Source organism: Lacerta agilis, chromosome 7 (assembly GCF_009819535.1).
Source record: "Lacerta agilis isolate rLacAgi1 chromosome 7, rLacAgi1.pri, whole genome shotgun sequence".
In the NCBI taxonomy this organism is placed as follows: domain Eukaryota; kingdom Metazoa; phylum Chordata; class Lepidosauria; order Squamata; family Lacertidae; genus Lacerta; species Lacerta agilis.
In genome coordinates this window covers 23,143,148-23,156,424 of record NC_046318.1, presented here as the reverse complement: position 1 = coordinate 23,156,424, position 13,277 = coordinate 23,143,148, and the positions used below count along the sequence as shown (strand labels likewise).

The following is a 13,277-nucleotide window of genomic DNA, read 5'->3' as shown; positions in this document are numbered from 1 at the left end:
CACCATGTAGATACTTTTTGAACCTCCCCCCTGTACGCTGATTCATCTCCACTTGTATTAGACCCATTATGGTAGTATCATCTGCAAACTTAATAATTACAGTGGATGGATCAGATGAAATACAGTCGTATGTATACAACGAGTACAGGTAGGGACTCAGCACACATCCCTGGTATGGTGCCAGTGCTGAGCTTCAGGGAGGTAGATGTAACAGGCCCAGTCCTCACTGTTTGTGTCTGATCCCTCAGAAAGTCTTTAATCCAGTCACAGATGGTAGAAGAAAGGTCTAGTTCCACCAGCTTTTTGATAAGAATGTCTGGAAGGATGGTATTAAAAGCCAAGCTATAATCAATAAACAACATTCTAACATAATTCCCCGGTCTCTCCAGATGACTCGCTGCAAGGTGAAAGGCTGTAGCTATAGCATCATCTGTTGACCTATTTCTCCTACAGGTGAACTGATGTTTATCAAAATCCAGTGGAAAACATATCCTAAGGTGTTGAAGGACCAATCTTTCGAAGCATTTCATCACTACAAATGTTAATGCAATAGGTCTGTAGTCATTTAGGCAGTTAGTTGCTGTATTCTTTGGGACTGGGACAATAGAAATGTAAATATTGTGCTTGAATGAGAAATCCTCCCAACTGGAAAAGACAGAACATGTTGATAACTAACTTACCTTCTACAGTGAAGGGATGATGGAGCCCCAGACTCACTCCTGATCTCAAGTCAGTTAGAACCCAAGTAACACCTAAATAGGTTTTCTATGAATACATAATGCTACTCCCTGACTTCTTCCCACTCCGTTTAATGATGCCATGTTTGGGAAAAGAGGAAGGATACAAAGTATTTCCTCCCAAAATACCCATGTTACAATTTATGAACCAAAGAACCATGCACCCCATTTTGCGATTTTCAATGAGCAGTTAACACAGAATCACTGAAGTACTATGAGAGTTTAAAGAACATGAGGATTTAGCAAGGTAACTCTTTAAAGGAGAACAATGGAAGATACTATATACAGGCAAATTTGCAAACTACAACATGCCTGTTTGAACTCAACTGTCTAAGGGCAATGTGCCACTGCATACCAGCTGCAGGAAATCACAAGTGGGGAGAACGCTGTTGCACTAAAATTCTGCTTGTGGGTTTCCCATTAGGCATCTGGCCAGTCAATGGGAAAACAGGATGCTGAAGTTTGTGGGTCTTTGGTTCGATCCTGCAGGGCATTTCTTATGCTCTTTAAAGAACATTTGTGCAAAATGCCAAAATACTATTTTAAATATGTAAGAGTGTGGTCTCCATCTTCTGTGTGAACCATTGCCAGCAATTCCTTGTCACAGCAGGGAAGAACTGGAAGGTTCACACTCCATTCACACTTATTTTTACACAAATGTGTCCTCTTTTTTCCCAAGCAACAGGGGTGACTGGTGAAAACCAAGTTAGGGTGCCTATTGGCACCACAGTAAAGCCGGCTTTCTGACCAATTAGTTCCAACTTCTCAAGTTCTCTATGCCTCACCCAAATAAAGCACCAAGACATTTATTTTCAGGGGTTTTGAACAATATTAACTTGTTTTCCCACATGAGAAAACTAATGGAGAACCCATTTTCCTGTGGATTTTCTGTATTTGTTTATGCAATACTGCTGAAGGAGATTCAGTGAAGTGTTTGCATTCTGAGTCCAGTTTGGCAAATAAAGCTGGAACTGTTTTCTATACTTATTTTCCGAGCCATTATTCTGGTTTCCATTGAATGGCGAATGTTGATGGTTGCTTCCAGAGAAAAACTGGGAAAATGTAAGCTAGATTGTGGACTATATATATATTTTATTTACTCACACATTTTCTTTGATGTTCTAAATGTGGGAGATAGCCCTGCGACATTAAAATGTCATTCTGCTGGCCTTTAAACAGGATTCCTTTAATTAGCAGTTGTGCTCAGTTGATAATATATATGAGATGTACCAATCATACTTACGGTAATACCCCTCTGCATCTGTCCAGTTATCCCTGAGATTGGGGTTTTCTTTGAAGTCTTTTCCAATGCCAGCAGCCCTAAGGCGCGCACTCTGAAATAAAGTAAATCTCATTTAGCTTTTTCCTTCTTATTCACCTATGAAACTACTAGAACTGTTTTAATTTATCTATTTACTGGTTTCCCAATTACAGGGTTGCCCAATTACATAGTTCCCTAGACAGTTCACAAAGTCTTTAGAAGGCCCAATATCAAAGGGCAAAGACACTCTGTTCTTCAAAGAACACACAAAACATCAATGCTAGGCATTTCTCATTAAAGCTGATGAGTGTTTATCTTACTATTTGGGCTATCTGAATTCTGCTGAGTAATTCTGGTATTATCCCTAATGCAACTGCAACAATGAAACTGCTCAAATAATCACTTTCTAGAGTTAATGGTTTAAATGATTCAGGGCGAAACCCAACATAGAATGAGGAGACCTTCATTCACACAATGGGAGTTCCCTTCCTCTCCCTCCTCTTAAATCTGCTTTGGGGCTATTAACCTCTAGGTACATAGTGGGCTGCAACGGGGAGGAAAGGAAGATGAACTTCTATTGTGGAGATGGAAGTCCATTCTGCTCACTCACAGACACCATTGGAATTAATCCAGTGGTCTTTTAGAAGTTTTTTATACATGTTCTTTACCAAAACAGAGCAGCACTTCAAAAAGCATTTATACAAAAAATTACCTACATCAAAATATGCAGCAAACATATCATCTGATTCTGTGAACATGTCAGGAGCTGTAATTTTCTTCTGAGATGAACCTTAAAAGAATTCACATTCATGAAAGCAATGAGAAAGAATACAAGATAGTCTTAACACTTCTACAGTTAATTCCATTAATATCCTGCTCTCAGAATCTTCTGGACTGAAGAGCAACTTGCAACACAATTAAAATATAGGCAGCCCTCCGTTTATGTGTGTTCAATGTGTGTGCGACCGGGTATATGCGCAGAACCCAGAAGTGACCTGGAAACATTGTAAAGATGTCAATGAAATGTCACAAAAATAGCAGAACAGGGGTGGGGCAGGGTATTTGCAGGCTTTTTTAATAGGTTTCAAATATACATGATTTCACCAATGTGTGCGGTGCCTCGGAACATAACCCCTGTGTAAACAGGGAGCTGTCTAAAACTGAGGGGGCTGTGCCTGCCTCCCAGAGTTCTTTGCTCTACTGCCTGTCATGGGAAGAGGGATACTACGCACCCCATTTGGTTCATCATCAACCGCCTTAAATTAAAACAATCCCAACTACACAACTTACAGTGCAAGCAAAAAGCAGAGTAAAACTATGTATCTAAAGATCAGGAATAAGGTTTTCACCTGGGTAATACAAACACATACAACTTAGCAGCAGATAAACCTTCAGATTTCCAAAGTTAGGGTGTCACCACAAGGAAGTCCTGTCTCTGATCACCACCTGCCTCATATCTGATGGCAACAGGACCCAGAGAAGGACCTAAAGCAGATTGTAATACACTGAGTTTGTGTGTGTGTGTTTTTGCGGAAGGTGGTCCCTTAAAGTATCTAGTTGCCAAGCCAATATTGACAAGATAGGGTTCTTTATCCCTGTTCCAGTCAGTAATCTAGTCACAGTGATCCCACCTACAATTGTGCAAGCTTAAAACCCCTGGGTTGGATCCAGTTTCATGACTTCTAACTAAAGTCCTATCAATTTTGATGGGTCTACTCTAAGCATGTCTTAGTCTAGGTCCAACCACTTATATTTTTGGGGGATCTAGGTATGTGTAATAAAGTCGTATTACATTGTGGTGAAAACTGCACAAAAATGTTTTTGAATTTTGACTGTGTGTTCAGTCAGCCTGATAAAGTGAGAGGCATGTCCTTGTTCTCTGGCGACTCAGCATGCCAAGTCCTGAAGTGACCCCAGGCATAATTTAACTTAGCTTTCTACAAGTGAGAAAACTTGTACAATATTTCATAATATCCTAAAATTAAGGGGACAGTCTCTTACTCATGGCTGCCATGCTAAATGTATCTCACTTTTGATTTTAGTTGTTGCAGATCTTCTTTCAGAACACATTTCACAGGAATTTGATTCTTACCATTATTTTGCTCAACAGCCATGAGGTTGTGCTTAGCCTTCACTGAGGCTTCAAAAGTGTCCACATTTTCCCGTTCATACTCTTTAACATCAGCAGCTACTCGCTCTAGAATGTCATCAGGTGAGTTTGAGCGACTTCGAGTGCTGCTCTGAGGACTGCTTGGTTCAGATGGCATAGACATATTGCTATCTTCAGTTAGGTACTTGTATTTCTGCAAAGAGAAATCTTCCATTACTTAAGCCACTGAAAAAAATGTACATTTTGTTGTGATATAAACCAAAGAAATATTTTTGCTTTATTCCAGCACCGTGGAAGCAGTTGTTCACTTGCAAGAGAGGCCTTTCCCATACACTTCATTTTATTGCAGACCTCTACTGCATTATGGATAGCGCAGTTGGTAGAGCATGAGACTCTTATTCTCAGGGTCATGAGTTCAAGTCCCATGTTTGACAAGATTCCTGCATTGCAGGGGATTGGACTAGATGACCCTCGTGGTCCCTTCCAACTCCACAGTTCTATTACTATTTGATCTCAGATTTTTATCCTAAGGGTCCTTGAAGAGAGCAGGAAGGGCTTTCTTGGGCAGACAGACCTACTAAGGCAACACTGGATCCAACTCTTCATTTCTAAGCCAAAGGAAACATAACAGATATGTCTGTGGGTGTTGGCCCAGGGTTACTAGGGTGCTACCACATACGCCTGTTAGAGCATGCCACTTAGCATGCTGCAGAATGTGATGACTTGGCATTTATTGTGTGCACTCTTTGTTCAATGCACTCTTTTCCCTTTGCAGTACCTAGACATGAGTGAATTTGTGGCAGCTAATTATAACAGAAAGCTGAATGGATAGTCCTTGTAACTATAGCTACTTGAATGCCTGACCACACTATGGAAACAGTATGGATGATCAGCTTTCACACTTAAATTTAAAATTGCAGTCTGGTTTGGAGGGGTGGTAGTACAGCACTATCACATACCTGAACAATTGCTTGCCTCTGTAATCTTCTTTGCTCTATCAAAGCTTCCTCATCTTCTTCTTCAACGTCAAAGTCTTCAAGGCTATTAAAAATGATGATTGACATATCCTTTAGTTCACTTATTGATGCAAGAATTTATACTCAACTACCCTCAATGCTTAAAGACTTGGATTCTAAAATGTTAATTTAAATAACTTCACATTACAGATTGGCAGGAAAAACCCCAAAGTTTTATTATAATTGACCATTATTTATAAGCATTGTAAGTATTAGATATTAGCTGTTGTAATTCATTCAAACTAATTTAATATACTATGGAGAAGTTATTATGGTTAATGGTTGTATTTTTAATTTGATCAGTATTGCTCTTTGTTATATTTATGTTCTCCTTGTAGTGTACTTGACTGCATTTGGTGCTACTGATTGGTATTAACAGTCCTAGAATAAATGTATGTAAATATTAAGATATTGGGAAAATTTTGACTATTGAGATTATTGCATAAACATTGTACCAGTCCCTTTTCTATATGAGCCACAGATTAAGCAATCTATTTGCGTTTATTATAATTATGGATGGCAAGTTGGTATAATGACAGGCGTATATTCACATATACTTTTTTTAAGTCTTCATTTTCATGGAGATTAAGTATGTGTATTTTTACTTCACTGTGCCCAAGTATCATCTGGCCAAAACCACATATACAAATGTTATATGGTTGTGACTGGGAATACTTATTTGTATTGGATCCTATCCAACAGTGTGACTTGGCAAGGCCTCCAACAGCAGAACAGGGAGGGAAACATTTTTTTGCTCATTTCCCATCACCACTGCAAACCCCCTCCCCACTGGCAACACTGTAAAATGCTCTAGAGCAGATTTAGGAAGACTGTAGGGAACTATGGGGGAGAAGTTGCTGAAAATGGGCCTTACTATCAACTGGGTAGCACTGTTGGATACAACCTACAAACCTGATTGCTTGTAACTAAAGGTTCCTGTAGCAGAGCCTCAGTCAATATGAGACCATATATTAATCAACTGACAATCATTCCCAAGGAATCCTAATATCTGGCATTGGAGCCCTATCAAACTGAACAGAATGACAGAAGAGTAGTACCAAGTTCACCAGACACGGGTCAGCATTTAGCTAATAAGTTAAAATAACAAGCAGAATGTGGTACATTAGGTAGAGGATCAACTAGCTACAGCACTGAACTCACTATTAATATTCAAGATTGCCCTCCATGTTGAAAATACTTTTGATTTAAGAAAAAGAAGACATTTCATCTATCTACACACAGAAAAATTTGGTAGATCACAATGTGAAACATTAAAATTCAGCTCTTACTTTTCATCTGATGAGGATTCTTGTTCAACCTTCATCCCTTCAGAAAGGCTTCCTTTAAATTTGTCTTCTATTTTGCTCCTACTCCTCCGCCTATGGCCACCCCGTGACCTAGACCTCCTCCTAAGACGAGATCGACTCCGTCGACCCCTATCCCTGAAAATGTGGAATTACAAGAAAAAAGAATCAATGTGACAAAGTATCTCTTATATTTATATACTTGCTTGAAACATTTTAAGGTTCAAATCTGTTCCATTCAAAAGCAAAAAAAAAATATTACTTAGGATGAATCAAGGTTTGTTCTTCTCTTCCTCTCATGTTTTGTTTAGATATTAACAAACCTTGAATGTTGGTTTGGAATTCAAAGTTAGGCCAGCACTGGTTTCCTCTCTGGTCAGCAGAGGGAGCAGGGTGACCACAATTTGAGAAGCATGGTGCTTATTCGTGGGAAGTCATACCTGCTTTGTAACTATGGCTACCGTGTTTCTCCAAAAATAAGACACCGTCTTATATTTATTTTCCCTCAAAAAACCCCACTATGGCTTATTTTCAGGGGATGTCTTTTTTTTATTACCACAGATTTATAAACGGACCAAGTGAGAGCCATGAGAAGTACTAAGTGTGGGTGCAGGCTGCCAAGACTGCACAGCTTATGTATGTTCTTTGCTAAACTTTTTTTCTTCTTTTAAGACAAAGGAAATTCAAATAAAATGGCAAGTATTTTTTGGGGGGGAGGAGTAATTTAGTCCCAATCCCAATAGTTTAACCTCTTGGCTTCTCTGCTGGGTCCCGCTGGCTCGGGGTGCTCCACACAGTGCTGCCGGGTGTTCCACTCGGCGCTGCAGGAGCAGCCGGTTCCAGGCGCCGAGCTGGCAGGCGGAGGCAAGGCCAGGCGGAGGCGAGGCCACTGGCTCATGGCGCTCCGCGCAGCGCTGCTGAACGTCCCTTGCGGTGCTGCTGCAGCAGCCGGTTCCGGGCGCCGAGTTGGCAGGCCTCGGCCGGGCCAGGCAGAGGTGAGGCTGCTGGTTGTTCCGCTCGGTGCGGCGCTGCGGTAAAGAAGATGGGCAGCAGCTGGAGGGTGGCTCCTCCAGCAGGAAGGAGGCTTTAAGGTGCGGGCAGCCTCGCCTCTTCCTTGGCGCCCTCCAGAACTGCGCCCAGCACTACGGCTAATTTTCGGGGTATGTCTTACATTTCGTAAATGCTTGAAAATCCTGCCATGGCTTATTTTATAGGGATGTCTTATTTTATGAGAAACAGGGTAACTGTTGTTACATGTAAGCTGGCCTATAGTATGAAGATGAAGCAAAGGAGTGTTAGGGAATTGGCAAAATGTATAAGGTTGTGTCCTACAGAGTTGCCCCATTAGTGCAAGGACTTCTGCCTCTGCAATTTGACTTCCTCTTCCCTCGAGCCCCCACTCAAATATGTTCTGGAGGTTCCCTTACCTCTCCCAAGCCGAGAAAGTACCACTGAGCAGGCAGAAGTCCTTGTGCTAACGGAACAACTTTGTTAATTACAACCCATAATTGTGGTGGGGGGCATTTAAAAAACAAAACAAAAAACCATTCTTGGTTAATGTACAAGATTAATTTCTACTTTAATTTTTACAGTATAGTAGAATATATAAGGGACGTGGGTGGCGCTGTGGTGTAAACCACTGAGCCTAGGGCTTTCCAATCGGAAGGTTGGCGGTTTGAATCCCCACGACGGGGTGAGCTCCCGTTGTTCAGTCCCAGCTCCTGCCCACCTAGCAGTTCGAAAGCACGTCAAGTGCAAGTAGATAAATAGGTACCGCTCCGGTGGGAAGGTAAATGGCGTTTCCATGCGCTGCTCTGGTTCACCAGAAGCGGCTTAGTCATGCTGGTCACATAACCCGGAAGCTGTCTGCGGACAAACGCCGGCTCCCTCGGCTTATAGAGCAAGATGAGCGCACAACCCCAGTCGTCCACGACTGGACCTAACAGTCAGGGGTACCTTTACCTAGAATATATACCTTCTCCGAGGAGATCTACTCCTCCTTCTTGGAGACCGGCTACGTCGAAGAACTGAGCGAGATCTTCGTCGAATAGGAGACCTGGATCTTCTTCTGGATGGGGACCACCTAGGTGGGCTGACATCTTTTGATCGCTCACGTCTAGAGAGGATATCATCCCTTGTTCGTGTTCTTGAAGTTAGAAGAAATATTGTAAAAATATATAGAAAAATAGGCCCGATTCCCTTTAAAAAACCATTTTGAAACTCATTGTAAAGTTGCCTTTATAGCATTTCATAGACTGAACTCAGTAGAAATTTATATAAGCAAGAATGACATAAAAAGGTCCTGTTATAATTAAAGCATATATAGACAATACTCTTCTCATGTTACATACTATAGGAAAACTGCTGAAATGTTTGCAAATCAAGTTTCATATTCACACGAAATCCTCATGTGATGCTTTTATTGCCTGCCACAGTCTGCCTTTCCAAACAAACCTATGCCAGTTATTTGTAGCATACAGAAAGCCTGAAAAATACCTCTTTCAAGTTACAAAGTGTCCTCTGCTTTGATATTTACACCTCCCAAGAAACAATATTAGTGACAAGTCTAGCTCAGCGTACTGTTTTATTATTAAACACTTAAAACCTCAAAAGTTATTATTATGCTATTATTTTTATAATTTGTTAAATAAATCAAAGGTCTTCCACAAATTTCTATAAAACATACCAGGGGAAATTGGATCCAGCTGGCTGAGTAGACCCAGAATTGGCCCACCCTCTATGGGCCACTTTGACTGGTGGGCAGAACCACCTACTTGTCAATTATGTGACATCATATGGCACCAGGTCATTCAAGTTTATTTGCCACAGCTGGAAAGGAAGAATCGGGAGCTCACTTATACTGTTCTCCCATTTCTTCCTTTCCAAATTGGCATCTTGGTTTCACCAGTTCAGCATCTCTCATGTGTTAGGGGATGGACAGGTGGGCACATTTTGAAATTTTTTTAAAACCACTTGATTCTTAATTTTCTTCATTAAAATTACCTTGGAGAAGAAAAACGCCTCCTTTCCGATTCTCTTCTTTTTCTTTCTACAGATCTACTCTTTGCTCTCCTAGGAGACAGATTTCGAGAGGGCGATTTACTCTGCTTAGATCTGCGGTCATTAAGGAGAGGTGATCTGCTGCGTCTTGGCTTATCTCGTGGTTTCGGAGACAAACTTCTTCCTTTAGGGCTGCGGCCAGGTCTTCTACCAGGAGACCTGTTTTCTTTCCCTGATGATGCATCTTTAGAAGGAGATTTGGTGGGCTTCTTCTCTTTTTCTGCCTCCAGTCTTCTGGATTTTCGATCTTTAGACCTTGATCGTCTGTCTTTGGATTTGCTTCTTTGTTCTACTGGAGATTTTGATTTTTTGCCACGATCTCTGTTTTTACTTTCATTAACAGCTGGAGATTTTTTATGATCTCTAGACTTAATCTTATCTTCTGCTTTAGTCTTATCTTCTGGAGACTTTGACTTCCTATTTTTCTCCTGAGAGCGCCTTCTAAGAGTTGGAGACTTTGACTTTCCTACTTGGTCTTGAGACTTTATTTTTTTAGATGGGCTTTTTGATTTTCTCCTCTCTTTTGATTTACTTCTTGTTGTTTTCTCTTTTACTCCATCAACTCCTGACTTGCTTTTCTTTTTATCAGATCTGTGCCGAGTCCGTTCTTTTGATCTGCTCTTACTCCGTTTCTTTGAACTTGTTTTATTGTCTAAAATTTCCGGTTTCCCTTTAACATTTGATGACTTAGTTGCAGATCTAGTCCCATTTCTCACCTTATCATTGATTTCTCCCTCCTCTTCAGAACCTGACTCATAACCTTGCAATATTAATCCCATCCCAGACTGAACTTTTCCTTCCATTAGCTCATTTTCAAGTTCAGCTTTAAGCAATGCTCTTTGTTTCTCTAAGTCTTCTAAAGGAGCTAAAAAATCAATTTTAGTTCTTTTTGCTGGACCATCTTCTCTATCAGAGGCATCAGTAATCTCCTTTCGTTTATGTTTCTTATGTTTGTGCCTATGTTTATGTTTTTTGTCCTTATCTTCTTCTGAAGAATGTTTATGTTTCTTATGTTTACCTCGGTGTTTGTGTTTCTTTTTTTTATGCCGGCTGTGTTTAATTTGTGGTTGCTCTCCTTCTGAAATATCCCCATTTTCTTCATTTGCACTTCTCTCAGAAATATCAGCATCATCAATTCTGTAAATATATTTAAATAGAATAAATCAGAGATCAAATGAAATATTATGGTTTGCAGCCAGAGATCTGAGCAAATTTTATGAGATCTTTCCTTCTCCCCTCAGTCCTGTGACACAGCTTACCCCACATAGGACAGTCTGCCAATCCTTAGGAAAGTCTTTGGAGGGGGATAATTTAGGGGGGCAGCTAGGAAGACAAGAGAGCAAGAAATCTGCCCCATAACTGTTTAGAGAACTCTTAACCTGCATTCAAGCAAAATAATCAGAAGCATGTCTGTGTCTGTAACCATCAAGGATCCCTCCTACAAGTAAATTATAACTACCCAACAACATTGATCCATTACTGCCCCATTTATTTCCAGTTTTACTTTGGGGCACAATTGGTTTAAACAGCCATGTTCATCATGTAGTCTACTTGCTAAAGAAAGGACTTTTTTTCAATAACTAGAAAAAGAAACTACCAACCATTTATTATAGCTATTCTTCTATGGTTTCTGATAAGCTAATTTATGATGAACCAATCAAACAAATAGAGCATAAGGGACCAAGCACAAAACATGTTCAATTGCACAACTAAGGATTAGAATTAGAGTTTAGATGAAATTAATATAAGAACTAAATAAAATTAAATAACAAGAATCACTAAAATTCATACATACTGTCCATACATAAGATGCTCAAATACCAATGTATAAATACTATATCAAGGTTTGCCAACCCAGTGCCCATGATGGCCCTCCTTGGCACACCTGGCATGGGCCCCAGACCCAATTTCATTTTAAAAAAGGAAACCTCTAGCCCTCTTAGGAAGAAAGTTGGGAAGAAAAATGCACAGGTACCCTTATAGGCAATTTCTGTGAAATGAGCTAGCCTAGCTGTGCCTATGATTGCTAAGTAGTTGTTTGGACAGCAGGCTACAGGAATCCCTGGGGTCCTAAAGAGCACCTGCTTTCCCCTCCCCTTTCGCATGCATTTGCTTTATTTTTTTCTTGTCCCTGGAAGATGTCATTTACCCTTCCTTTCTGCCTCACAACCAGGATGCATCTTGCCTGTGGTAGGTTTGTATTAGATCTGGGAGTTATTTCCTGCAAATACTACTGTATAAGTATGGGTGTGTGTTACAGAATTCTCCCTCCCTTCCAAAGACAAATGTTAAAAATTTGCAAAAGAGGGGGAGGCATGTCTTCTAGTGTTCAGAGGATAAAGACTAGGCACTATGATTTCACTGTAACGTTAACTGACTGTACAATGGTAAAAGTATATTCAAAAGTACGTCTCTTTGTTTCTAATGGGGCTTACTCCCAGATAAGTAGGTACAGGATGACAAAGTAGGCTTTGATTTACAGCTGGAATGGGGGAAAGCAGGATTCTTGTGTCTTTTAACAGCTGTTTCTCCACAATCAAGACCAGGAGGACATAGCGGATGGTATGAGTGAAGTTCTTGGGGTGGGGGGGGAGCTGCAATAACTGTTCTCTAATTTTGTATTGGGCCATGCCCTCCCAGTAGCCATGTTGCATTATGCTATGCCCTCTCTATGGCAGCCATTTTGCAACCTGCACCCACAGCACTCTCTCAAAATTTGAAATGTGGCCATTGATCCAAAAAGGCTGTTGAACTAGGTATCAGACTAAATTGCTTCAGAATTTTACAGATCAAATTAGCATAATGACTGCTTAGAACACAATAAAAATGAGATACATGTGGGGTTATTGCAAACACCAGTCATAACTAATGTGAGTATGTATCTTAAGTCCGCTGACTTAATGGGTCTACTCTGAGTATGACTAGTTGGATACAATCCATTGTCTCCAAAAGATAAAGCCAGAACTATAAAGCCAGAAATCTGAGTAAAACACACTGTCATGAATGTAATATCCCTGAGCATGATACCAAGCATAGATCCAGGAATCTGTTGCCCACCTACCATTCACGAGGAACAAAAGATGAAAATATATGTGTGAACTTATGGGTTGTGCAATTATTATGTGCCTTATGGCCAATAAAGTGTATTTAAACAAATTGAAAATTATTGTATTCCCCTTGTTATTTTTCTTATTTTAATATGTAGGAAATAATTGTGTGTCAATCACTTTGGAAAACAGTCTAGCGACTTCCATTACTTCAGTGATTTTTAGACAACTGGGAGGAAAGCCAGCATTGAACTGTGGCATAAAGGTAGTTGAATACATCACCATCTTTACTACTGTACCTTTCAATACAGTATATTTATGCCCTCAACCTAGTTGTAGATAGTGAATAGAGTCTGCCTCCCATGGACTGTTGACATAAACGGGCAATCTGACCTTGTCCATATGCTTATCACTTGCAAAAACAGTGAAGAAAAAGAAAACAAGTTCTAGCAAGAAAAACAAGTTTTATTCTTATGCCATAATGTAAAACCTTTTCAAAGAATTTGTGTTTCATCCCGTAACTGGTGTTGATTTTTACCAAATCATCTGCAGCATGAAGCTAGCTCTGATGCATGAAACTTGCAGTGAAAACTAGTAAGAATTGCACTGATTAGGCCTCAGTGCTTGTCCTGGCTGAAGCAGAAGCAGTGGGGAGAGGGTAACATGCCCCTTTACTGCATTAGCTGCCAAGCTGACACAGCAAAGAGGCCCAGACTGAGCCTGTTGCCACTGACAGTACTCT

General features: G+C 40.4%; 1 protein-coding gene across 2 annotated transcripts in view; it reads right to left on the bottom strand.

The window, feature by feature from the left end:
* PRPF4B (pre-mRNA processing factor 4B) overlaps positions 1–13,277 on the bottom strand; it is a 28,910-nt gene that overhangs the window by 13,457 nt on the left and 2,176 nt on the right. For both annotated transcript variants that reach the window (XR_004427010.1, XM_033154491.1), the window contains exons 2-8: positions 9,432–10,625; positions 8,404–8,574; positions 6,414–6,566; positions 5,068–5,149; positions 4,091–4,301; positions 2,715–2,788; positions 1,981–2,071 (exon numbers count right to left, since the gene is read on the bottom strand). Coding sequence is in view for 1 of the 2 variants with exons in the window: in XM_033154491.1 (XP_033010382.1) it covers positions 1,981–2,071; positions 2,715–2,788; positions 4,091–4,301; positions 5,068–5,149; positions 6,414–6,566; positions 8,404–8,574; positions 9,432–10,625 (1,976 nt within the window). In the remaining variant the exon portion in view is untranslated. The remainder of the gene's footprint in view (positions 1–1,980; positions 2,072–2,714; positions 2,789–4,090; positions 4,302–5,067; positions 5,150–6,413; positions 6,567–8,403; positions 8,575–9,431; positions 10,626–13,277) is intronic.